This window comes from Schistocerca piceifrons, chromosome 4 (genome assembly GCF_021461385.2).
Source record: "Schistocerca piceifrons isolate TAMUIC-IGC-003096 chromosome 4, iqSchPice1.1, whole genome shotgun sequence".
Lineage (NCBI taxonomy): Eukaryota > Metazoa > Arthropoda > Insecta > Orthoptera > Acrididae > Schistocerca > Schistocerca piceifrons.
In genome coordinates, this window is record NC_060141.1 from 435,743,934 (window position 1) to 435,771,253 (window position 27,320).

The 27,320-nt window shown below is 38.4% G+C and overlaps 1 protein-coding gene across 6 annotated transcripts in view; it reads left to right on the plus strand.

The window, feature by feature from the left end:
- The window catches only part of LOC124794748 (glucose transporter type 1), a 502,711-nt gene extending 483,456 nt beyond the window's left edge, over positions 1–19,255 (plus strand). For 5 of the 6 annotated variants that reach the window (XM_047258356.1, XM_047258358.1, XM_047258360.1 and 2 more), the window contains one exon: positions 15,540–19,255. In XM_047258356.1, the coding sequence (XP_047114312.1) occupies positions 15,540–15,666 (127 nt within the window). In that variant the 3' untranslated portion in view covers positions 15,667–19,255. The remainder of the gene's footprint in view (positions 1–15,539) is intronic. The other variant, XR_007016606.1, reaches the window with a different exon arrangement.
- Positions 19,256–27,320: the final 8,065 nt, after the last annotated feature.

Below are 27,320 nucleotides of genomic sequence, written 5' to 3' on the forward strand. Positions count from 1 at the left end.
AGTTTGCAGAAGCACTGAAACATTTCCTTGAGATGCACCACTATAACTCATAACTGCATGCACAAAAGATGACAGCAGTAGCTAAAACGTGTACCTCAAGACATCTGGTGATGGAATATCTTACTGCTATTGTTTTGACCGGTACAACGAGATTCTTGGATATCTTGGATAGCATCACATTTTTATGTGTCAAGCTCCAAGCAGAATGGACGCTGCCAGATTGTATTTGTCATCATCATACAGGCCCAACACCTGGTGTGGTGATATGGAGTACCATTCGGTATACAACACATTTGTCTCTATTTTGCACAACTGATAATATAGAAAGCAGACATTGCATTTCTGATGGGTCAAGATTGGTGGCTGTTCCCTATCTTTGAAGTCTCTGTGACATTATCTTTCTCTTGACTGTTGCCCTGGCCATTAGGTTCTCCAGATCTCTCAACCTTTAAAACATTTAGTCACAGTTTAGTGAGAGACTGGCATGCCAACAAAACTCAGGCACTATCATTGATGATCTATGCAATCTATTTGAAGCAGAATGGAATGATATACCTATAGCTGTCATTTAAGTTCAGTTCTGTATATTGACCAGCTGAGTTAGAGCTGTTTTTGCTGACAGAGGTGGTGATTCAGTGTAGTAAATTTTGCATTCTGTATATAAACCCCCCCCCCCCCCCCCACCACCACCACCACCACCACATACATCCACTCACACGCAAGTCATCTATCACCTATAAATTTAATCATGTCTTCATCCTACTATACTGTACATGCACAATAAAGAAATTGTTATGTGGTAAAATGGAAAAAAATGACTGAAAGATCTGCACACACGAAATACAAGTAAAAAGTAATACAAAGTTGCAAAACTGGTGGCTGATATATTTTATATATTGTCTGCACAATAATATATCATCTAAATTTAGACCCAAGAACTAGTAACAAGTACGTCATCAGATGGATTTTGCTTTTTAAGTTAAAAACAACCTTCTTTGTCATATAAACGTTTCATTAAGAATTATGAAAATGATAATTGCTACTCACCATACAGCAGGGATGCTGAATCACAGATAGGCACAACAAGAAGACTGTCAAACAAAGCTTTCAGCCTAACAGGTCTTCGTCAGAACTAGGCAACAGATATATACACACACACATTCAAACAAACACAACTCTCTCACACACACACACACACACACACACACACACACACACACACACACACACACACACACACACATAACCACAATCTCTGGCTGCCAAGGCCAGTAACAGTGATCGTGTGTATGAGTTGCATTTGTGTGTGTGTGTGTGTGTGTGTGTGTGTGTGTGTGTGTGTGTGTGTTGGTGTTTTGTCTAATTCTGATAAAGGCCGGTTTGGCCGTTGGCCCAGAGCTTTGTTTGACAGCCTTTTTGTTGTACCTATCTGTGACTCAGCATTTCTGGTATATGGTGAGTAGCAACTATCCTTTTCATAATATTGTCATTATTCCATCCTGGGTTTTCCAGTGTTTCATTATGAATTAATGATGCATCATGATAGACTTCATCATTAAATCTGGTGCCTTTAGTTATGTTTAGCAAAATGCCATCCACTATGAACCAATAAAATTCATAGTAGATTGTTTGTTGTCACAATTTTTCCAACAAATGGATTTCCGTCACTCACTCACTCTGAATTAATAATATGAGATCTTGTTACTTTACAAAGGCTAACACTATGAATTCCAAACATATAAAAGTGGCTTACATATGCCAGGAGAAGAGCTCAATGGACAATGAGGCTCCACATTTGAAGCTCCTAGAAATTGAGATCAGTAATAAATTAAAGTGGCACCAGCATGTTAACTAGAAATTTCAGCTTTGCCTGCTTTGCACATAGAAATCTGTCTCACTGTTTTGACTTAAATAGAGGTTTGTTCAAATTCTTTCAAATGATACCACCCTATGACATAATGTTCTGCAGCAATGCAGCTAAGGTAAAGAAACTGTTTATTTTGTAGATGCGTGCAGTAAGAATAATGTGTTAAGTTGATAACTGAACATCCTGCCTATTCAGGGACCTTGAGCTTCATACAATTAAATACCTTTTGGGAGTCAATGTATTGGTACATATGACTAACAATTAGATTAAGTTTGTGATGAATTGTGAAATCCACAATTATACTAAATGATACTAGAAGTAAAAATAATTTCATGTAGCCTCACACCTAAAGTCTGCTTGACTGATCAAAGATCTAATCTCTGTCTCTCAGTTTTTACAGCACAAAATCATTTTTTGCCATCAACCTCACCAAAAAACAACATCAAAACTTCCTTTGTCAACAAACACTTTTGGTCAATTATGATAGACCACCTCCCCTGCCACCCAGATCTGATCAACCAATCCCTGGATACCTTTCAGGAATTCCTTACCACATATGGCCTCATGCTTCTTTCCCAAAGACACAAATACTCAGCAGAGGAAAAAATAGCCATTCACAACCTTTTGCACTGAGCCACAGTGATTGTCAATGAAAGGTATCTGCTAACTGTGTGACTCTTTCTACTACAAGTTGTACTACAATGATCCCATCTCAGAAGTCAAGCACAACTTACAATCCTATTCAAACCCCTAGGCCTGTCCCAGAACCTCTCCATTAAATCTCTCTCCCTCCTCACCAAAACTAGCCTCAAACCTTCTAGACCGAATGCAAACGTTCTACATGATTCTCAAAATACGTAAACCTAGTCAAATGGTTCATATGGCTCTGAGCTCTATGGGACTCAACTGCTGAGGTCATTAGTCCCCTAGAACTTAGAACTAGTTAAACCTAACTAACCTAAGGTCATCACAAACATCCATGCCCGAGGCTGGATTCGAACCTGCGACCGTAGCGGTCTTGCGGTTCCAGACTGCAGCGCCTTTAACCGCACAGCCACTTTGGCCGGCTAGTAAACCTAGTCATCCAGGATATTTGGCTGAAGAAAGTTGCTCTGCTGTAATGGAAAAGAATCTAGGCTCTGATTGACCAAAACCTCCAACACATACCTGCAACCTGGTTTTCCATATTAAGCACACAAATCTCTTCTTTCACTGCCTCTCAAACATCTCCATCCCATAACAAACTGGATCCCTACTTGTCACTGTTGATGCACTCCCCTTGTACTCCAACTTTACCATCCTCATGGACTTGCTGCTTTCAAAGACTACTTCTATAAACTCAGGGCCAATCACATCACTCCTCAGTCACCTAATTAACAATGTCTTAACCTATAACTACTTCTACTGTGAGAAGAAGATATACAAACCAATCCACAGCATAGCCATGGGCACCCGCAGGTCACCCACATCTAGAAGGAAAATCAAAACAATGGAAAATCCAGAATGAAATAACAACAATAGGAAAAGGGTAGATTACCAATCACCACTTAGAGTAGGCATTCACTTGCAGACAGGCAAATTGTGTTTGTGGGAATGTGCGCAAGTTTTTTTATGCCTGATGCAAGACTTATTGTGGCAGCTGAATATGTCTAGCAATTTTTTTCAATGTGTTTGCCTGTGACTCAGTTCCTCCTTATGCGGTGAACAGTAATCTATCCTTCTCATATCATCTAGAGGAAATCTTTCCAGCCAATCAGATCTTGAATTCCACATCTTGTTCAGGTTCACTGATAATATTTTTATAATCAGAATTTGAGCCCAAAACATTTTATTCACATTCCTTCCACAACCTCAACAGCATCTCTCTTATCCACTTCCCTAGTCCTCTTCAGCCCAAAGTGACACATTCCTGATATTAATCCCCAACGATTCAGTGGCTCCATGACATTCTCCACCCATATCAGGCCAATCAACCATCATTAATACCTCCATTTTGAGACTGCCATCTCTTTCATACTAAACAGTCTTCTGCATAATGGTCAGCAGTACTTTAAAGGTCTTACTAAGGCCTTCACAGACAAACACTGCTCTTCAAATGTTTCCACACATACCCGCAATACCCCATCCTCCTCCATGAACTAGTTGCAAAGATGCAAGCCCCCCAGCCCTTCAAAATGTTCAAATGTGTGTGAAATCTTATGGGACTTAACTGCTAAGGTCATCAGTCCCTAAGCTTACACACTACTTAACCTAAAATATCCTAAGGACAAACACACACACCCATACCCGAGGGAGTACTCGAACCTCTGCCGGGACCAGTCCCACAGTCCATGACTGCAGCGCCTTAGACTGCACGGCTCATCGCGCATGGCTCCCCAGCCCTTATTGTCCCCATTATGCTATATCACACCAGATCTGAATAAGAAAACCACTTTCTTGGCCAGGCCTCCAACATCCTATCATTATACCTAATGAAGAACATCATACCTGGAAATGATCATCATACCCATAATCCTTCAATATCCTTTGATATTCAGTCACTCACACAATCTACAAAACATTGTGGTCTGTTCTTAGGCCACACTTATTCCCAACCCTATACTACATGGACCATATGCCTATTCAAGGTCAAGCTTCAAAACCTATTCCAGTGCATATCCTACCCTATCAGATGAAGAGCAAACTGCGAAAGCAGTATTAGCACTGCTGAAAATTTTGCACAGACTTTTATGTTGGCCTGACTTCTCACCCAGATGAATGGCCACTACAAAACTGTGACCAACAGCTATGTTGACTATCCAGTGGTAGAATATTTTACTGAGCTGTGGTGCTTGATTTCAATGGCTGCTTCATAATCCAAGCCATCTGGATCTTCTCTGTCCCCTTCTGTTTCCTCCTGAATACTAGCCTCTCTGAATTATGTAGTTATTCTTAATAACATACCCTGCACTTTGATTTGACTATTTACTATTTGTAATTAAATTTTCAAGGACAAGGGATAGGCTTGGAAAGCCCAAGCCAAACCTCAATAAATAATGATGCGAATGACGTTATTCACAATCAGTGATATAGTAGGTCATAAAATGCCAGACCAAAATGGTAATGCAGAATTACATGTGAGATGTGCTCTCATCATAACATGTTGTAGGGTGTTATTTGTCATACAGACACGGAAAACATAAATTGATACTTCATGCCAATACACATGTTTTTTTTAATTATACTACGTCTTAAATGTCATATAAATAAAATAATGAGACCAGTGATTATAAATACAGATTAAAAAAGTAAATGTAAGTGGGATTCAAGCTGTTGCTTAACCAATGACTCCTCTTGCCATGTTCAAATGCTAACCACATAACCACAAGGACTTCTTACACCTAAGCCACTTAGCACAGATACATAATTTACATAAAAGACATGTAAAACACTTTTTGTGGTTTTCTTGGAATTTCCAGAGTAGTGCACTTTCTATTTTCAGATTACATTGTTTTAATGGCCTACTAAAGGTGTACAAAGTTTGAAGTAAATCCATGATCCCGACATCATGGCCTCAGGAACTGCTGAGTGAAACTGACAATGATCCAGAATTTTTAAAGAAGGTTATAACAGGTGATGAAACATGATATATGGATATGACATCAAACCGAAGACCCAGTGACCTCAATAGAAACTGCCTGAAGAGCTGGGACTGAAAAAAATTCGACAAATTTGATCACATGTAAAGGTTCTTCTCACTGTTTTCTTTGATTACTATGGGATAGTGCATTTATGAGATACTGCCTTATGGCCTGGAAGATGTGCGACATTTGCATGAAGCAGTTCAAAGAAAATGAACAGAATTGTGGTAAAACCATTAATGGAAACTGCATCTCGATAATGCTCCTGCTCACACCTCAATGCTTGTTCATCCTTTTTTTGGAAAAAAAAGTGTTACATTGCCTCAGCTACTGTATTCACTGGACATGGCCACCTGTGATTTCTTTCTATTCTGGAGACTAAAGAGAACCATGAAAGAATCTAATTTTACCACCACTGATACAATAAAAACAGAATTGCTGAAGACACTGAATACCATAACAAAAAATGAGTTCCAGAAGTGTTTCCAAGACCGGAAAATGTGCTTGCACAAACGTATTGTATCTGAAGAGGATTACTTTGAAGAGGACAAAGTTAATGTTGATGAAGGAAGAAAGATTGTTTAAGAAAAATAAAAATTTCTGTTACTTTTTTGTCACACCTGATATTTCTACCTAATAATAGTGGTATGTACCAACTGAATTAAGTGCACTGAAATTAAGTGAAGGTGCCAATGGGAATGAAATCAATGAAGATCAATGAAATGAAATGATATCACTCGAAAACACTCAAAAAATCTGTAATGTAAAGAATATGACTGGTTGTAGCATTCATAAATATTAGGAGGAAACATCAGTGACAATGACAGTCTGAATAAGATGTTGGAATGTGCTCAGATAGCCTAATGGTAAAGGCAACTGCTAGCAATAAGCAAGATATCTGGATTCAAGTCTTAATCCAATACAGAATTTCTGAATGATCTGTGCTGATATTATTTCATTGTCACTGACTTCATCTCCATTGACTTCATTCATTTCAACTCAATAAATTTAATTTCCTTGGTAAGGTTTTCTTTCAAAATCACACAGTATGAGTCTTTTTGAGATCAAGACTTAAAATTAAGGTGTTAGAATTGCATCTGTGTGGATCAGTATTTCAATGGGAAGCGATAATGAACCTTGTGAGACTCCATGTCTCATATTCCTGACTTTATATTTGTTCCATTAGTGCAATTTATTAATGTGATCCTCTATTTTCTATTATGAAGTAAGATTTGATCCATGCAAGGGGGATGACATTAATGCCACAACATTTTAGTTTCCAAAGTATATCATAGAATACACCAATAGAATAATTTTTGTTGTATAGCCATGCCAGCCGTGATATCATATACACATTGTACAGTATCCTTTACAAAAGTGAAAACAAGAGACCATTAAGAAATGTGGAAAAAAACTGAGTCGGTATTCCATTGTAAACCACACTCTCAACAATTTTTGGAAGCACTGGACGTAGTGAATGGGTCTTTAATATTATAAGTGAGTTGCTTACATTTATTTTTATAGTTAGGTGGCACTGCAGTATATTTAAATCTGTCAGAATATATCCCTTGAGTCACTGAATGTTTGCAAAGAGAGCTCAAGGATGATGCTATCAAACAAGCTGAATATTTAATACTCTTATATAAACATCATCATAGTCAGAATTACCACTACTAAGTGGCATAATGCTTTTAGCTTTTTCCTTATATTGGTTGAAAAGGAGGGAGGAAGATTAACATCTTGTCAGTGACAAAGTCATAAACCCCTCCCCCAAAGCAACCACCCAAGTGTGTGACATAATAAGAATTTATGGAAACCATTAATACTAAAATTTAGATCACTAGATGCAAGTCTGAACCTCATTCCTTCAGTATTTGTTTGTTTACTAGTAAATCCTATGTTTCCAACCATCTGTGAAAAGTTATCGTTTAAACTGGTGCCCAGTGATACAACGTATCATTATTTCCATGCAGCTACCACCTGGAAACTCAATTTTGTTTGCTCACTGCTTGTATTTGTTTGCTGTAAGACATTTTTCCAGGCTCTTACATCATTATATGATAGAAAATGTGGAATTTAGAGGGTACTAAAGTTGTTAAACATGGTGGATTCTTTTATAATATTCTACTAGTGAACCCAGCAATGCTTCACAATTGCTAAATATGTATGGGAATTGGATATACATCATGATGTGGATATGTGAATTGTGTTGTGATTTTGGCTTCTTATTGTGACTTAGGTCACTTTGAAGATACAAACCTTGAAGTTAATAAGGAAACATATGTCAGAATAAGAATCCTTAGTTTTCATGTTTTGTTTTCATTGTTTTAAGTGTTTTTTTTTTTTCATTTATGTACACAATATGGTTACAATACTTCAGAATATACATTTTTTTTAATTTCTTGGATACTTTTTGTGGTAAGAGTATGAACTGGTTTTCTGAACTACCAGTTCATGATGGGACAACATACAACTGACCATGTGAAAAATTTGTCTAATTGTTTAAATGCCCTGCTTTTGTAGTTCAAACTCACTGAAATGAAGAAAAACTGTTGTTTAAAAATATATAGCTATCCTAATATATATAGTTTTAGTTTTTGGGACACTGTGTTTGTACAAGAAAATAATTGTATGATAAGAGCTGGCGAAAGAGCACATACAATTGACCATGCTAAACACACTCGAATCATAAACTAATTCCAATCCAACCTTGAGAATTCTTTACTGCTACTGCAAACAAAAACTTGGTTTGCTTAAACTGAATGGGTAAAAGGATAATTGGTATACTGGGTATGTGAGACCTCTCTGGCTCCTGGATCTGCAAGGATAGTAGCTTCAATGACATTATTTCACATAGTTTTAGTATGTGAACAGGTTGCAGTAGAAAGTTTTGGATGAATTCAGATTGCACAGTAGTATTCTAATCACAAACTGATAAGCCATGAATACAACTTTCATAATACAGAAGTTTTCTGTTATAATTCACCTTGACCAAGAAAACGAAATGGCACACTACTGTGTATACAATTTGTGTGTGTGTGTGTGTGTGTTGGTTTAGATGCCTTGCTACCATACTTAAAACTAACTGTGAAAAAGGAAATAAAACCCTGCATTTTCATAATGCAGCACAGCATTTTCTTTCTTGTAGTTGGTTAGAACAGAAACTCTGTTCATTGTTGTTTAAAAAACGTGAAGTAAATCAGTTTAAAAAATTTTTAGGAACAACATTTCCCCTTTATATATTAGCATAGATTTACTTTTTCTGTAGATGTGTCTATTTATTTATTTACAAATGTTCCTTCCTGTCAAGCCTCCTTATTCCAGTTTCCTGTGTCATGGATTTATTTGCTAATGATCGTTTTCACCTTTTCTGTTAAAACTTACAGAACTGGTGGTGCCTCCAGACATTCAACTATCAATGTAGCACTTCTTTATTTTAACTTCTCTCAGTGACTTTACTTGAGCCTAGTGAAAATTAGTGATTCATAATGTTACGTTTCTTCTTAACTTTCCACATCCTTTATTGATCTATTTTAGTCTTTTGTTTCCCTTTCTCTCTCTCTGTCTCTTTTTGTTGAATATTCTGATTATTGATCTCATTATTTTTGCATTTATTATATTTACATGCACTCTTGATGCAATGTTAAAGTCTATAACCTTTCAGTTTTTAGTTTTCAGTTCCAACTTTATTATTGAAATTAGATGAAAGTAAATAAGCCTGAAAATTCTCACCACAGGTATTATCTACTGTGTACAAAAACTGTATAAATGGACAGAGACAACAACTATTTTATTGTGAACAGAATAGAATAGAATAGAAGTTTATTGTCTTATAACATACAATTTCAAGCCATTGACTTAAGAGACTAGTCAAAATGCAAAAACTGGGTTTACAATTTTCTTATAATATCAGTAATATAATATATGGTACTGAATAACTAATTAAGCAATTAATAATTTTTCTGCAAAAGTAACAAACTTTTAAAAATTAACTGTCCTAAATACTTGCTCTCTCCTGCTCAAATTTTCAGGTTGTCATTTATGAATTCTTCTGCTGAATAGTAGCCTTTCTGCACTAGTTTCTCATATAAGGATTTTTTCAGTGTTTCTAAATTTATGCTGAGCAATTCTCTTCGTTTCACTTTGTTATCAATTTTCGTACCCATATTATGTGGAGTTCGAGCGTAAAGTTTTATACGGTGGGTGAGCAGCATAAAATTATTTTTAGTTCTGGTGTTGTAATCATGTTGAAAATTATTTGCTGCAAATAAATCAACTTTACTGTGTACAAAGATAATCAGCTCATATATGTATAGTGACGGAACACTTAATATACTTAGATTTATTAGGAATGAGTTTTATGTAATGACTATATTATAACCAAATATTGATGACAAGTTTCCAAGTGTGAAGAAAAGGGAACTGGTGTTGGTGGTGGCTGTTTTGAGCTCTTAGTAATCTAAAATTGGAAAATAAAGAACTGTTTTACACTGTTATAAATAACTAGGAGTTCTTGCTTATGCCTTTTTACATTTGAAGCACTTCTGTAATATATACCATTCCAAATTTAGGAAAATGACTTGACAGTATGCAGTTTTGTAAACAGATGTATGAGTCATTATTGCACAATTGTTATGAAGAATATGAGTTATGTGTATCTTCATACATCCTTTTATAGGCTCTTATGCTGAGCAAACTCTGGCACAGAAGCAAAAGAAAGTTGATGGAAGTGAATGCCATTATACTGTATACAATACCTACTACTGCATACTGTCAATGTTAATCAACGGAATAGTCTTACAAATATTTGATTTTTTTTAGAAGTATGTATGCAGTGTCAAACACTGCTTGCTTGGCACAAGACTCTGAAGTTCTGAGATTGCTGAAAATGAACAGACTGAGATCTGTCATTACCCATATCATGGCAATCTGTTGATGAGTAAATTTATGGGTTGCAATTTAATCAAAATGATGTATCTATTTCTTACATTGCAGCACACATTTCACTCCTCCTGAACTTTTGATCCTAAGGAAAATGACAATATTATGAAAAGGATAAATTGGTGCTCACCTGGAGATGTTGAGTCACAGACAGGTACGACAAAAGGATTGCAAAACAAGTCAACTTTTGGCCCAAAGGTCTTCTCCTGGCGAATGACTGGCCTTGGCAGCCAGAGACAGTGGTCACTTGTGCTGAGTTGTGTTTGTGTGAATGTGTGTGTGTTTTCTACTCCAGAAGGCCTTTTGGCCAAAAGCTCACTTATTTAGCATTCTTCTTGTGGTGGCTGTCTGCAACTCAACATTTTCATTATATGAAAAGTAGCAATCTATCATTTTCATAATATTGTCAAACTCTGATACTGTTGATTGAAATTTATTATGGCTTGATGAGATAATTTCCCTTTCCCATCTTCTAAAAATGAAGGCATATTTACAATCTTGCAGGACACAGTGATCACATTTGTTCTTAGGTAATCCCCAAATTTTTTATGCTGCTGCTCTCATAAGGTCATAATTTGCTGTTGCTGTCTTGTTACATATTTACAATTTTTTCCTAAGCCAATGAGTGAATTTTGAAAAAGGTTCCTCCCATTTTTTTCTTCACTGAGATGTTGAAGTAGTTCTTTATAACATTTGTGGTTTACAGCCCTTTCAGCTGAAAAAGAGACATTTGATTTAAAATTCTCCATACACTACATGTCTCTGGCTAAGTAGCTGCAAGGATATGTGTTAACAAATTAAATTTTGGAGGTTCAGTTCTTGGTAGGTTGTAGGACTGTTCCCTGGAATTGTCTTTTGTATGTAGAAAATGCTACACTGCATAGATCTGATTCCACATTCAACTGCAGATTCCATTTTTAATTGGCTAGGTGAATCAGTTCACAAGGGTTATAAAACAAATATTTTAGTAAATAAAAAACATATTCCTTTAGTTTACAGTTGCAATAATATGACATTTTAATATACATCTACCTCCACACCTACTTGGTACTTGTAATTACCAAGTGCAGCTAGTCACAGAGGTCCAATTTGGGCTGTAATTATACACACATCAAAAAAAGTTGTGCATCACCTCGGTTCCTAGAATTTTGGAACCTGTACAGAAAATTGGAATAGAGATCAACATAAACATCATTTCTGTCCTTTTTATTGCTCATGAAAACCACACATTGCATGTCGTACCTCCATACAGCGAGATCTACAGAGGTGGTGGTCCAGTTCGCTGTACCTCTAATGCCCAGTAGCACATCCTCTTGCATTGATGCATGCCTGTATTCATTGTGGCAAACTATCCTCAAGTTCATCAAGGTACTGTTGGTCCAGATTGTCCCACTCCTCAATGATGATTCAGTGTAGATCCCTCAGAGTGGTTGGTGGGTCACGTTGTCCATAAACAGCCCTTTTCAGTCCATCCCAGGCATGTTCGATACGGTTCATGTCTGGAGAACATGCTGGCCACTCTAGTCAAGTGATATCATTATCTTGAAGGAAGTCATTCACAAGATGTGCACAATGGGAGTGCAAACTGTTGTCCATGAAGATGAATGCCTCACCAATATTCTGCCTGTATGGTTGCACTAACGGTCAGAGGATGGCATTCACATATTGTACAGCTGTTTCGGTGCCTTCCATGACCACCAGCGGCGTATGTTGCCCCCACATAATGTCACCCCAATACAATAGGGAACCTCCACCTTGCTGCACTTGATGGACAGTGTGTCTAAGGTGTTCAGCCTGACCAGGTTGCCTCCAAACACATCTCCGACGATTGTCTGGCTGAAGGCATATGTGACACTCATCATTGAAGAGAACGTGATGCCAATCCTGAGCAGTCCATTCGGCATGTTGTTGGACCATCTGTACCACACTGCATGGTGTCATGGTTGCAAAGATGGACCTCGCCGTGGACATTGGGAGTGAAGTTGTGCATCGTGCAGCCTATTGTCCACAATTTGAGTCACAACATGACGTCCTGTGGCTGCACAAAAAGCATTATTCAACATGGTAGCATTGCTGTCAGAGTTCCTCTGAGACATAATCCATAGGTAGTGGTCATCTGCTGCAGTAGTTGCCCTTGGATGGCCTGAGCGAGGCATGTCATTGACAGTTCCTGCCTGCCTGTATCTCCTCCATGTCTGAACAAAATCACTTTGGTTCACTCTGAGATGCCTGTCCTGTCTCTTGCTGAGAGACCTTCGTGGCACAGAGTAACAATGTGGATCCAATCAAACTGTGGTATTGACTGTCTAGGCATGGTTGATCTACAGACAACATGACCCGTGTACCTCCTTCCCTCATGGAATGACTGGAACTGAACGGCTGTCGGACCCCCATCCATCTAATAGGCACTTCTCATGCATGGTTGTTTACATCTTTGGGTGGGCTTAGTGACATTTCTGAATAGTGAAAGGGACTGTGTCTGTGATACAATATTCACAGTCAATGTCTATCTTCAGGAGTTGTGGGAAATGGGGTGATGCAAAGCATTTTTGATGTCTGTAGCATTGCAGCGAAACTTGGTACATGTTCTAATGTGTTAGTCAATGTCTATCTTCAGGAGTTGTGGGAAATGGGGTGATGCAAAGCATTTTTGATGTCTGTAGCATTGCAGCGAAACTTGGTACATGTTCTAATGTGTTAGTGCAGGCCGATCAGCACTAGGAAAAAAAAAATAGTGGCAAGTTTGGCTACCAGGTGCAAATCTGGCTCTGTGAATGCAAGAAACATGTCTAGAAATTTTCCCCTACATAATAGACTACGGACAGAACGTGTGCAGAAACGTCAGACAAGTGAGAAACACTTAATGTTGATTTTATTACTAACCACCACTTGCACAATTTGTTCCATATGAGCACCAGAGACATCAAAAAATGCTGTACAGTGCCAGATTTGCACCTGATTGTCAAAATTGGAACTAATTTTTTTTCCAATGTGAATCAGTTGTGCACTAATGCTTTATCAAACCTACCAAGTTTTGCTGTCACACGATAATTACACCCCACACTGGACCTATGCGAGTAGATGAACTTTAATTTCAACCACTTGGTACATCTATACTCTGCAAGCCACCCTTCAATGTGTGGTGGAGGGTACTTTGTGTACAACTGTCACTTCTCTCCTTTCCAGTTACAGTTGTGAATAGCTTGTGGGAAGAACAATTGCCAGTGAGCCTCTAGGTTGGCTTGAATCTCTCTAATATACATTCTGTTAAGGTTATAAAATTTAACAAGAAAACCCATACTATTTTTTCTTTTTGTTACCAACATACAATGTCTCATCTAGAAATACTTTACATCTATTGACCTTTTGAATTACCATACAGGTATTACAATTAGTTTGGGACTTTTAAAAAACAACTTAGTTTTCTAGTGGTGAAACAGCTAGTAATATTTTGCTGTTGGTATCTTTCAGTGAACACTGTTTGCAAAGGCAGTAATGTGAATAAAATAGTGTAATGGATTAAGTCAGCTGCAGTATCATTGTTAAGACATTTTGACATTTAAAGTTGAACTCCACATCAGTCACTTGAAAATAAAGCATTAATTTCCCATTGGCATCAAAATCTACACTGACTTTATGACCTACTCCTTTTCAACTGCTCATAACAGTTAATATGACATCTCCTCTCATCCAAGTGAAGCCAGAAGATATTTTTGTGCACATTGTGTGCAGTCTGGGTATCACATCAAAATTTTTGAATATAAAATATCCCTCCAGTATTTGTTACCATCACAACTCCTGCTTTTGGCATCATATGCACCCTCACTTTAGCATTCTTCAGCAGTAGGTGTCAGAGGTGCACAACAACTACTTACTTTTGCAGGTGTTACTGAACTTCATAAAAATCAGCTAATAACAACAGTAATTTCAAATACTGTCTGTGAAGGAGTTTTATAGTAGTAATTTGTAGCAGTTTCTGTTATAAAAAAACATTTAAGTGACAGCACTTGCATTCTGCTCTTGTAAAACACAAAATACAGTAGAAAGGTATGTGTTTATTTCTTTATCTTCTGTATGCTTTGGAAGAGCAATTCATATGCTTTGAAGGCTCCTAGCAGCACTATCCCTCTCACCCACCCTGTGCCAAGTTATGGAGTGTGCACTACATCTATAATTGAAACACAATATCTTTTGTTAAAATGCAGGTGTCCTTCTAGTGCTGCCTTTGTTGCCATATCTAGCATCATTACACTTTTTCATAGGTACAGTTTATGTCCAATATACATCACAACTTTCACCTTCAGTAACTTATTATTGTGTCTTTTCATTAAACTTTGCTTGTTATGAGAAATAAATGTCTTCATTGCATAAACTTTCTGCCACTGGCATTCAAGCTGCCTATTGATAACTGATGTCGTAATTCTGATGTCATTTCTGCACAAATTTATGACCAAGAATGCTTATATAGAAAGAAAATGAATTTAATGGAACAGGCTATTTAACAGTGATTGCTCAAAGTGATGGTCAGAAATGCTGAAATCAAATATTCCATGAGATTTACTTTTTCAGTGGCAAGTTAAAAAATCACTATCAAATAATACACTGCTAATTTGGGAAGAAATATGTCATGTAAGCAGTAACATTGTTTGTGTTGTGCTAGAAATTGTGAGCTACAAACTTTGTCCTGGAAGAAAAATATGATGGAAACACATGCGTGCTTTTCCAGCAATTGATTTCTAATTGAAAAAAAAATTCTGCTGAAATATTACCAGTCATTACAATAACAATTAGACTCACTCCAGTTTTACACTGGATTTCTTGTGTACTCTCCGAAACGTGAAATTCATTTGTTAGTATTAATATATCTGCAAAATTGATGTCAAAATATTTTACAAAATCAAAACACGTTCTTAAAGCAATTTACACTTCCAGTGCAGTTACAGCCATTTTCAGTGTCTGGTAATCAGCTTCCAGTTGCTATTTGAATAAGCACTAATGACTGTTTCATTTTAATCATTTTTGGTCAATCCAGCTGAGGATAAATCTGAGCCTGAGAAAATGTATGTGAAAAGACTGACTATAATAAACTGATTTTGCATATGATGTTGCAGCTGCCTCCGAGCGCTCATCGCGAGAACTCGTTTCAACTGCTGCTTTGCTGACCAGCAGGACACAGGCCCCCCCGCTACCCCCACCACGGTTCCCGAACAGTGCTGTCTGACACTGGGAGACTCTTAACGTCGGTAACTTCTCAGTGTCACTGACGATGCTGGAAGGCCGACTGTACGGGCTGGTGTCGGAGCATGGCAAGGCCTGCTTCGTGTACCTGCGCCATAGCCTGCGGCGCTGAGCTCCAGTGGGAGGGAGACATCTCCAGCTCCACCAATGGGCTGTTTCCTTGCAAACACTGTTGAGACCGGAATCTGGTTGCCTCCGTCGAACGTGTTCACGAGGACCTGTGAGATCTGTTGGGTAATGTGGTGGGTTTTGAATATGAGAAACATTACTTGAATAGTCTTATCACTTTTTTATATAGACTGGTGGAGCGAGATAACCATTGGGAGGGATGCTGTTGCCGTGTGGACAGTGCCGTTTTCCACAGTGTGATGTTATAAATTTCAATCTTCCTTTTTTTAGAATTGACTTGTATGAATTTATCACATTCATAAATATAGAAAACAATGGAAAAATACACAGGCCACTAGATTCAGCAAACAAATACAACTGATTCCCTGTTCCTCAAGCTCCACAATCATCCTCTAGCCATCCACGGTAACATGCCATTTTCAACTCTACAAGGTGCGGGACACCTGTACCATTGAACCCTTCCCTTTCTGACAATTTCTGGCAACTTAACTTGTAAGTTGCCTGTGGCACTAATATCAATCCCAAACCCAGCGCAAAATCAAATAGAAAATATAAAAATAAGAAGTGAAACAATTTTTTACATCCACTGTACCGTCGTGTATATAAAATTTCGCGACAAATTCTAAGTACGTACACTGCCAGGACTTTAAACTTAAAGCATTAAGAAATATTCAAAAGACTAGAAATATCTTCTCCTCTGTAAATAAATTGTTATAAGGGAGAGTATCTCCTGTCGTAAAAGGACGGATTGGTGTTATTTTTTTTTAAACTTGTGTACTTGTAAAACTGACGTCACCAGCGTTCAGGTGCTCAATTTTCAATAGTTGTCACCAGAGTATGGATCAGGACATGTTTAGTAGTAGTATAACTAGGCACAAGCAGAATAAAAATAGTGTAAATGAAAAAGATATATATATATATATGTATATATATAAATATATATATATATACACACACACACATATATATAAATAAACATATTGCATAAGAGTTTCCTGCCCCGCCCTTCCATTTCCTCACCAAATCAGATTACCCTTCTGTCCCTCTTACCCTGCCGTCACTACTACAGTGGGTTGGTTTGTTGTGTTGGTTTGTCCCTGAGCAGCAAGGCTGCTACCGCACGTGTGTGTTGTGTGAGGGCCCGGTGGCGGTTCCCGCGAGATCCCGGTGCCAGCGGCTGATAGAGGAGAGCCTGAGTGTACGACCATCTTCGTGCCTCCACCACTTCTTCCCTCAGAGAAGAGCAACCGTGTCCTGCCCTCAGGCCTCAGACAACTGGGAATACTCTGGAACAGTTATAATATAACTGGAAAACAGACAATTCTATCCAACGAAATGTGCACAGCTGTTTTTTTTACTTTAGTTATTTTTTTAGAAGAGTTTGTGCACATGAGCTGAGTAAACTGTTAGCGCACACTGAACTCTTGGAGTTGTTTACTGTTATGAAGCAGAGATGAAAGTTATATATACATTCTGTGTACACTAAACTACTGCCATTTAGGAAGAATGAGCAAGTGGAGACTGGGACTGTTGTTTGAGTGATTTTATGTGGTAGGAAATGGGACCAGCAACTCACCTGCCAGGGGAAACAACTAACATAAATCCAGAAGGGGTTGACATTACGGAAATGTGTGATATTTGGCAGGTGTTTAATTGAAGATTTCATCTTGGGTACAGGTAAACTGTTTCTCAGCATTTGTTTTTGTCATATTGTTTTCATTTTCTGTAGCTTAGTGATTCACTGCCACTGTGCTCATGAGAGGAATAGTGACAGCGAGAAAAGTTTGCCTGTTACTTGAGAAAAAGTGCATTCACCTGCCATTTAATTTTGTGATCAAGCCATAATGCCTTTATTTAACAAAAAGGAATAAAGATTTAGTTATCAACATTTTTAGGGATATGATGTGTTTGGAATCTTGCCAGATTTATTGTATCATAACTTGTGGACATGCACGTCATGTGCTGCAGGGAAAAGGCCTAGTTTGTGATCATACTGTGGAGGGCTTCCGGATCAAATAATAAATTATAATAAGAGGGGACTTGAATAATGTTTGTATGTGGGAATATGAACCAAACTGCATGTGCTTGATGCAATCAACTTAAATGAGGTTTTAAAACACTTTTTTCTTTCACTGCAAATTCAGTGTAGTACTGTCAGAGTTCATTTTCAAAATCAGAAATTCAGACCAAAAATTAAAAATCATGATCAACCTTACTAAATTCAGAAACATAATTGCATATTAAATCTGTGATGGCAGGCAGTTATTCTGTCCTACATGGTGAAATTACAAATGTCTAAAACTACAGTTTCTATATAATGATGAAGTTGAAAGATATCTATATTAGGTTCATTTTTGAAATTCCTATTAATAGGTATTAATTTTTTGGCAAGGGAATGTATAAATTAATGTAATTAGGAAACTTACTATAGTAATTATTATAGCAAATCTGAAAAATGTAAAACTAACGGTTCTAGCAATCTGTTGTGATTCGCAAAGTTTGGAAGAATGACGTCTGATAGAGCGGGAACATTTCTGACCTCTTCAAAATAATTAATCCTGACCCTCCATACCCCGCGCATTGGGCGTCATTGCAGGAGACAAGTGTTATTCTAAATGTAAATATTGTTATGTACTTAAGACTCATATTCCTGATGAATGAACTGCATATTGCTTATGTTATTCAGTTTATTTTTTAAAGGTTCTGTGTATGTATGCAAGACAAGAAGTACAGTAGCAGAATATGCATAATTCCTAGATTTTAGCCATCAGTTGGATCTGTTAGATAACTTGGGGAGTACGGATGACGTTCCTCAGTATTTGCTGATAAGAATAAGAAACACATTATTATGATTATTATTATGATTATTATAATTCTAATATAGAAATAAATTTTGTGGACTTGGTGCAGCACAAGAATCCACTACTGATGTTGATAGCTCATGTCTTCATTTCTTCAGTGCCAGTTTCTTTTAACCCACATAGGGTGCAAGGGAATAGGCAGTGTAATAAACGTGTGGTTCTTTAGAGAAAATTTTTGAGTCACCAGTCATGTATGAAAGTCTTCCGAAATGTTGTAATAATTTTATGTGAGCAAGTCCAGAATTTTAAATAAAGTAATCAAAATTTAAGACCCTATAAAAGAGGGGAAAAGAAAGGCACACACATACATTCTGTTTGCTGCAGCCCAAAAACAAATACATATATATCTATATCTATATATATATATATATATAACTTTTTAACAGTTATCATGTATTAAAGAAAAGTTTTTCTTTGACACCCACGAATGTTACACTGCCACTGCAGAAGGAATAATATAAGAGTAAAATAACTCTATCAACATACAAAAAAGATTGTGTTGTGTCAATTCAGCAGCAGATTTCAGCTGCTGCAATGCTGCTACGGAAAGATACAGTGTGTAAAGTTCCATGAATGCAATAAAATTCTATCTCTATGAGTACAATGTTGAACAGATGATTTTGTTTTACCTGTTATAACCATGCTGTCACTTTAACATGTTTGCATAATTGTTGTGTAATTTTTATTTGTGAGGTATTTACAATTTGAACACAAATTCACTTAGTTAAAACTTTCATTCTGAACAGTGATTATATAAGGATGAATCTCTTATTCCCAGAAGAGTATTTGCTGATTTTACTAGTCACGACAAACTAGAATGTTGTGGTGGCTGAGATTCAAAATGAGTTACCTACATTTCACAGACTGTACTATACCACTAATACCATTCAGTAATATTTCAAAGAACTGAATCAATGCTTACCATTACTTTGTTCCATATTTGTCTTAGATGTATTGTTTTCATTAGCAAGATCCTTGTAGAGAGGCAAGATATTGTCTTTAGTAGTATTACAATTACAGAGACAAACAAACAAAATTTCAAGTGATGTAAATTGTGGGTAAAGTGGCAATGTTCATTACACAGGCTATAATTGTACCATGGCCTTTAAATTAGATTTCTCTCTCTCTCTCTCTCTCTCTCTCTCTCTCTCTCTCTCTCTCTCTCTCTCTCTGTCTCACACACACACACACACACACACACACACACACACACACACACTGGCACTGGACCATAACCAATCATTCTACTGCAAAAGATGAGAAAAAGAAGAAGAAGGGGTGAGAGAATGAAAGCACAAAATGAGGTGAGAACAAAGTGGAAGTGGGTAGCAGACCACCTACAGTCCTTGTCAAGAGACACTTATTAAAGTGCAAACAAGTCACTTACAATTACATTATGCCTTTCTGAATCTAATGAGTCTCTTGATCTGGTTTTGGTCATCTGCTGCCTCTCTCAAAGTGTTTGCGATTTCTCATAATCTGTTTGCTTAACTGCTTTAAGATCTCAACACTGTCATTTTTCACTTAGATGTTTCATGATTTCTACATTGTGAGTGAGTTCAGCTACTTTAAGTGTAACACTATTATAATGTTACCACTGCGCAGAAGAGTCATCACAAATAAATTTGGTGCAGAGGGGTATGTATTTCTGTAATATGATATTAAAAACAAAGTAACAGGGATGCACTATCATTAAAAAATTAATCATTTTAAAATACATTAGTAAGAAATTAAATTTAGCAATAACTTATCTGGCAGAAAAAACAATAAAGATGGGTAATTTTCCCACATTATAATATACACTCCTGGAAATGGAAAAAAGAACACATTGACACCGGTGTGTCAGACCCACCATACTTGCTCCGGACACTGCGAGAGGGCTGTACAAGCAATGACCACACGCACGGCACAGCGGACACACCAGGAACCGCGGTGTTGGCCGTTGAATGGCGCTAGCTGCGCAGCATTTGTGCACCGCCGCCGTCAGTGTCAGCCAGTTTGCCGTGGCATACGGAGCTCCATCGCAGTCTTTAACACTGGTAGCATGCCGCGACAGCGTGGACGTGAACCGTATGTGCAGTTGACGGACTTTGAGCGAGGGCGTATAGTGGGCATGCGAGAGGCAGGGTGGACGTACCGCCGAATTGCTCAACACGTGGGGCGTGAGGTCTCCACAGTACATCGATGTTGTCGCCAGTGGTCAGCGGAAGGTGCACGTGCCCGTCAACCTGGAACCGGACCGCAGTGACGCACGGATGCACGCCAAGACCGTAGGATCCTACGCAGTGCCGTAGGGGACCGCACCGCCACTTCCCAGCAAATTAGGGACACTGTTGCTCCTGAGGTATCGGCGAGGACCATTCGCAACCGTCTCCATGAAGCTGGGCTACGGTCCCGCACACCGTTAGGCCGTCTTCCGCTCACGCCCCAACATCGTGCAGCCCGCCTCCAGTGGTGTCGCGACAGGCGTGAATGGAGGGACGAATGGAGACGTGTCGTCTTCAGCGATGAGAGTCTCTTCTGCCTTGGTGCCAATGATGGTCGTATGCGTGTTTGGCGCTGTGCAGGTGAGCGCCACAATCAGGACTGCATACGACCGAGGCACACAGGGCCAACACCCGGCATCATGGCGTGGGGAGCAATCTCCTACACTGGCCGTACACCACTGGTGATCATCAAGGAGACACTGAATAGTGCATGGTACATCCAAACCGTCATCGAACCCATCGTTCTACCATTCCTAGACCGGCAAGGGGACTTGCTGTTCCAACAGGACAATGCACGTCCGCATGTATCCCGTGCCACCCAACGTGCTCTAGAAGGTGTAAGTCAACTACCCTGGCCAGCAAGATCTCCGGATCTGTCCCCCATTGAGCATGTTTGGGACTGGATGAAGCGTCGTCTCACGCGGTCTGCACGTCCAGCACGAACGCTGGTAAAAATTGAGGCGCCAGGTGGAAATGGCATGGCAAGCCGTTCCACAGGACTACATCCAGCATCTCTATGATCGTCTCCATGGGAGAATAGCAGCCTGCATTGCTGCGAAAGGTGGATGTACACTGTACTAGTGCCGACATTGTGCATGCTCTGTTGCCTGTGTCTATGTGCCTGTGGTTCTGTCAGTGTGATCATGTGATGTATCTGACCCCAGGAATGTGTCAATAAAGTTTCCCCTTCCTGGGACAATGAATTCACGGTGTTCTTATTTCAATTTCCAGGAGTGTAGTTAGAACTCCAAGGATGTGGTCCTTTTTAAGTAGTGGTTTCATTCTGGTTGTGTGCACCTATAACTGTTAAACTGAATACTGCATCCATTTTCTTTAGATGGCTTCCAATAACTCAAAGGCAGTGCCAGATATCATATACAAATGCACACTCACCTAGATATATACGGTGTGGAGGCAAGACCACCTACAATTTATTGTAGGTGGTCTTGGTGGAGGGTACAGCAGATATTCTACATTTCCTTTGGCTAAATACTGAGTGATACTGTTGTCAATATAAAGATATCTGTTGATAGTTTTCCACAAGATGTGTTCACCCAACATATTCGAATCTAAATCATAATCTGTTCCAGTATCTCATTTATGTATGCATGGGGACATAGTGTTTAGAAATCATATTAAGGAATTGTAAGATTTAAATCACCATTATCTATCCTGCATACTAAACAACTTCCAGTTGCTTGCATGTCAGCAACAGGCAATTTACAGATTGTGCTACTGCGTATGATGATGGAATTGAGGTAATCTTTATGATGCACTGCTGTTACTTGCACTTACTTCTCTTCACAGCAACCTCAGTCCCCATGATGTACAGGAATGTCACACTTTCAAGTAGTCATATGAAAAGATGGGAGCACTGCAATATGAAAAATCAACATCTCTTTCAATATATTGATTGATTCACACGTAATGTACTTTATGTCCTATAATGAAGATGAGCCTTCATGGGTGCAGAACCAGTTAGATTATACAGACCAACAAAGTTAATTATGGAAATTGCTACTGGAGTACTCCTATAGATACATCCATGATTTATTTACTGTATAGTGCATAGTACCATTGTTGCACTGAGCCAGACATTTGTTTTGTGTTTGGACAGTTGCTGCAGTAGTTACAGGTCCCAGTCTAGTACTAGCTTTCGTGACTGCAGCACATCTGACGATAGTGTTTTGTTCTGTGAGTTTGACACAGCTTCTCATAACAAGTAACTTATTTTAAATTTCCTCTGTGCTCTTTAGTTTAAACTCATTAATTTTGCATGTGTTTGTTTATTTATCAGGCACAATTCCATGTTTATTAGCTGTCTAGAGTATATTTTCACTGTCTTTGGTATGGACAGGAACTGTAACTGCTGTGTTCAGATGTGAGCTGAGATGGTGACCCTTTGCTCATAGTTACAGGGAGTGTTAACTCTGGTCACACAGTTTGAAGCTGCTGCCAATGGGCATCACTGTGGGGGCTGAACGTCGGGAACTGAGGAATCTGCAGCACATTCCATGTGCCTCCAGAGTATTACATTACAGTGGCCACCTTGGGTACATCTTGCACTGAAGTGACCCCTTTCGTGGTCAAGTGGGATGTTGTTCTGAAGTAAGGCAGGCCACAAAAGACTTTCCAAGGCGCTGATCAAAGGGCCTCCCTGGTTCATCTGATGAAGAGGTTTAAGGGCTATTTGTGGCTAATGGAGTTACTGAGTCAGATAGGGTCATTTGGTCTATTCCAGAGGGAAGCCTCTTGACCTGAAAAGTCTAAGCATTCACAGAAGTGAGTTTCTTGCCAGTTGGGAGCTCTGACATCAGGCACATAATGGGGCCCCTTAGTGACATGGCAGCCAAGGATGATAGGGAAACTAGTGTGCTCTCTATGTGCATACTGGGAGAGTGTCATTCCAGATGTGAAAAGGGTGCTTCCAGATGTGATGAAGAGCACAATGAGCAGCCAACTGCAAGTGGTGGTTCATGTCAGTACCAATGATGTGTGTCACTTTGGTTCGGAAGAGATTCTCTCTGATTTTTGGCAGCTAGCTGAAGTGGTACAGACTGCCAGTTTTACTTGCGAGGTGATAATAATAATAATAATAATAATAATAATAAATAAAAATTATTGTCATTTGGCTGAGTACAGCAATAGACAAAGTCAAGAGCATATATTTTTACATAAAATACTATATTGATGTAAATTGGTTTACATAAAATAGATACACATTAGACTACAGTATTTTCATCTTCAAAAAATTCATCACTGGTGTAAAATAGATTGTTCACTAGTAGCTTGAATAATTTAGCTCTAAAAATATTTACAGGCAGTTCTTTAAAGTCAGCACTTATTCTATTAAACAATCTTAGTCCAAGAACTAGGTAGGAGTTCTGCAATTTTGATAATCTATAATATGGCATGTCTACAGATGTTCTGTTTCTAGTATTACAGCTATGAATATCACTTCTCAACACAAAATTAGAGACATTGTTTCTAATGTACAATAAAACATTGTAGATGAATAAGTTTACTACTGTAAGACACTGCAATTTAATAAACAGAGGTTTACAATGTTCTGTTTTATCAGAATCCATTGTTGTTCTTATTACTTTCTTCTGTAAAAGTAAAACATCATTTACATGACAGCTACTACCCCACAGTAAGATTCCATAAGAGATGATGCTTTGGAGGAAGGCAAAATATGCTGATCTCACATAGTCATTGGGAACATGTCTTTTTAAATTTCTTATTAGATAAATAATGTCAATTTATTGTCAATAGTAACACCTAAAAATTTAACAGCTTCTAATTCTTGGTAGTTAGGAATCTCTTTGAGGCTAAAGTAAAGTGTCTGCATTTTGTTTTCATTTAATAAGAAGCCATTAGCTTTGAACCATAATGAGGACTGAGCAAGGGCATTTTCGGTCAGTGTTTTCCATGTACTTGGTGGAACCCACCATCTGCAGCATCATTGACAGAACTAACATTGGTCCTTTGGTACAGAGCAGAGTGGAGGGCTGAGTCAGTGGCTGAAGTGGTTCTGTGATTGTGTAGACTGCAGTTTCCTCGAATTGCGCCACTGAGTACTGGTTTTCCAGGTTCTGCTTAATAGGTTAGAGGTCCACTAGACACACAAAGCAGCTACATTGTTAGCAGGAGCTGTGTGGAGGGGACTGGGCAGTTTTTTAGGTTATAAGGTCTCGGGAAACTACAGAAAGGGCATCAGTCTAAAAATGTGCAGGGCAAACACAGGAAGGTAAAGCTAGCAACAATTAGTATTGCACTTGTTAACTGCCATAGCTGTGTTGTGAAAGAATCAGAGCTCCAAGCCCTAATAGAAACAGCCAAAATTTTTTCAAGGGACCTAACTGTGTTCAGGAACAATAGATTAAATACAGTTGGTGGTGAAGCGTTTACGAGTATTACAGTCAGAAGTAGTTTAACTTGTAGTGAAACTGAAGTAGACAATTCCTGTGAGTGAGTACAGGTAGAGGTTATACTTGACAACTGGAATAAATTAATAATTGGTTCATTTTACTGATTCCCTGACTCAGATGATACAGTTACTGAACAGTTCAAAGAAAACTTGAATCCTATTTCAAATAGGCATCACACTCAAACAATTATAGCTGGTGATGACTTCTACCTAACCTCAATATATGGGCAAAAATATGTGTTTAAAGCCAGCAGTAGGCATAAAACATCATCTGAAATTGTACTGAATGCTTTCTAAGAAAATTATTTTGATCAGTCAGTTCATAAGCCAGCTTGAAGTGTAAATGGTTGAAAAAACATACCTTAACTCTTAGCATCAATTAATCTTGAGACAATAGAGAGCATCATGATAGATACAGGGATTAGTGACAACAAGGCTGCTGTAGCAAGACTGAATACCGTAACATCCAAACCCACCAAAAATAAACACGAAGTACGGCTATTTAAAAAAGCAGATAAAAATTCTCTTGACACCTTTCCAGGAGAGAGTGCCCACTCCTACTGATCTGACTATGTAAGCACAGACCAGCTGTAGTATGGATTCAAAGAAATAGTATTGATGGCAGTTGAGAGATACATACCACATAAATTAATAAGGGATGATAATGATCCCCTTGGTACACAAAGCAACCTTCATTGCAAGACAACAGTGGTGATGCCACTCATGACAGTATTATTAAAGCAGGGTTACTAAATGCAGTTTTCTGAAACTCGTTTGCCAAAGATAATGAAGTAAATATTCAGAATTCAAATCTAGAACACTGTCAACATGAGTTACTTGAAAGTAGAGATCCTCAGTGTAGAGAAGCAGCTTAAATATCTCAATAGAGGCAGAGCCTCTGGTTGAGACTGTATGTCTATCAGGTTCCTTCCAGAGTATACTGACACAATAGCTCCATACATAGCAATCATATGCACCTGCTCGCTCTTCAAAAGATCTGTACCCAAAGACTGGAAAGTTTCACAAATCACACCAATACCCAAGAAAGGAAACAGGAGTAATCCACTGAATTACAGATGAACATCACTAATGTTGATTTGCAGTAGGATTTTGGAACATATACTATGTTGGAACATTATGAATTACCTTGAAGAAAACAGTTTACTGACAAATACTCAGCACAAATTCAGAAGATATTGTTCTTGTGAAATATAACTAGCTCTTCATTCCCACAAAGTAATGACTGCTATTGACAGGGGATGTCAAATTGATCCCATATTTTTAAATTTCCAGAGGGCTTTCAATACCATTCCTCACAACTGTCTTCTTACCAAATTGTGTGCTTATGGAGTTCTGCCTTCTCAACCATGTGTGTAGATTCATGATATACAGTCAGTAAGGTTACAGCTTGTAGTAATTGAGAGAAAGTAATTGAGTTAAACAGAAGTAATATCTGGGATTTCCCAAGGAAGTGTTATAAAGGCCTCTGCTGTTCGGCCGGCCGGAGTGACCATGCGGTTCTAGGCGCTACAGTCCGGAACTGAGCAGGTTCGAATCCTGCCTCGGGCATGGATGTGTGTGATGTCCTTAGGTTAGGTAGATTTAATTAGTTCTAAGTTCTAGGTGACTGATGACCTCAGAAGTTAAGTCGCATAGTGTTCAGAGCCATTTGAACCAGCCTCTGCTGTTCCTGATCTACATAAACAACGTAGAAGACAATCTGAGCAGCCCTCTTAGATTGTTTGCAGGTGATGCAATCATTTATCATTTTGTTAAGTCTTCAGATGATCACAACCAACTGCAAAATGATTGAGACAAATATCTGTATGGGGCAAAAATGGGTGACTGACTTTAAATAATGAAAAGTGTGAAGCCATTCACATGAGTCTTAAAAGAAACCTACTAAATCTTAGTTACACAATAAATCACATAAATCTGAAGGCTGTAAATTAAGTAAATTCTTAGGGATCACAATTATGAAACTGGAATGATCACATAGACAGTGTTGAGGGTAGAGCAAACCAAAGACCGTGATTTATTGGCAAGAGGTCTACTGAAGACACTGCTTACACCACAGTTGTCTTCTGGAGTATTGTTGTGCAGTGTGAGATCCACATCAGAGGAGGCTGATGAAGGACATCAAAAAAGTTCAAAGAAGGGCATCTTGTTTTCTATTACCATGAAACAGGGGAGGGAGTATCATGGACATTATATATGAATTGGGGTGGTAGTCATTAAAACAAAGGC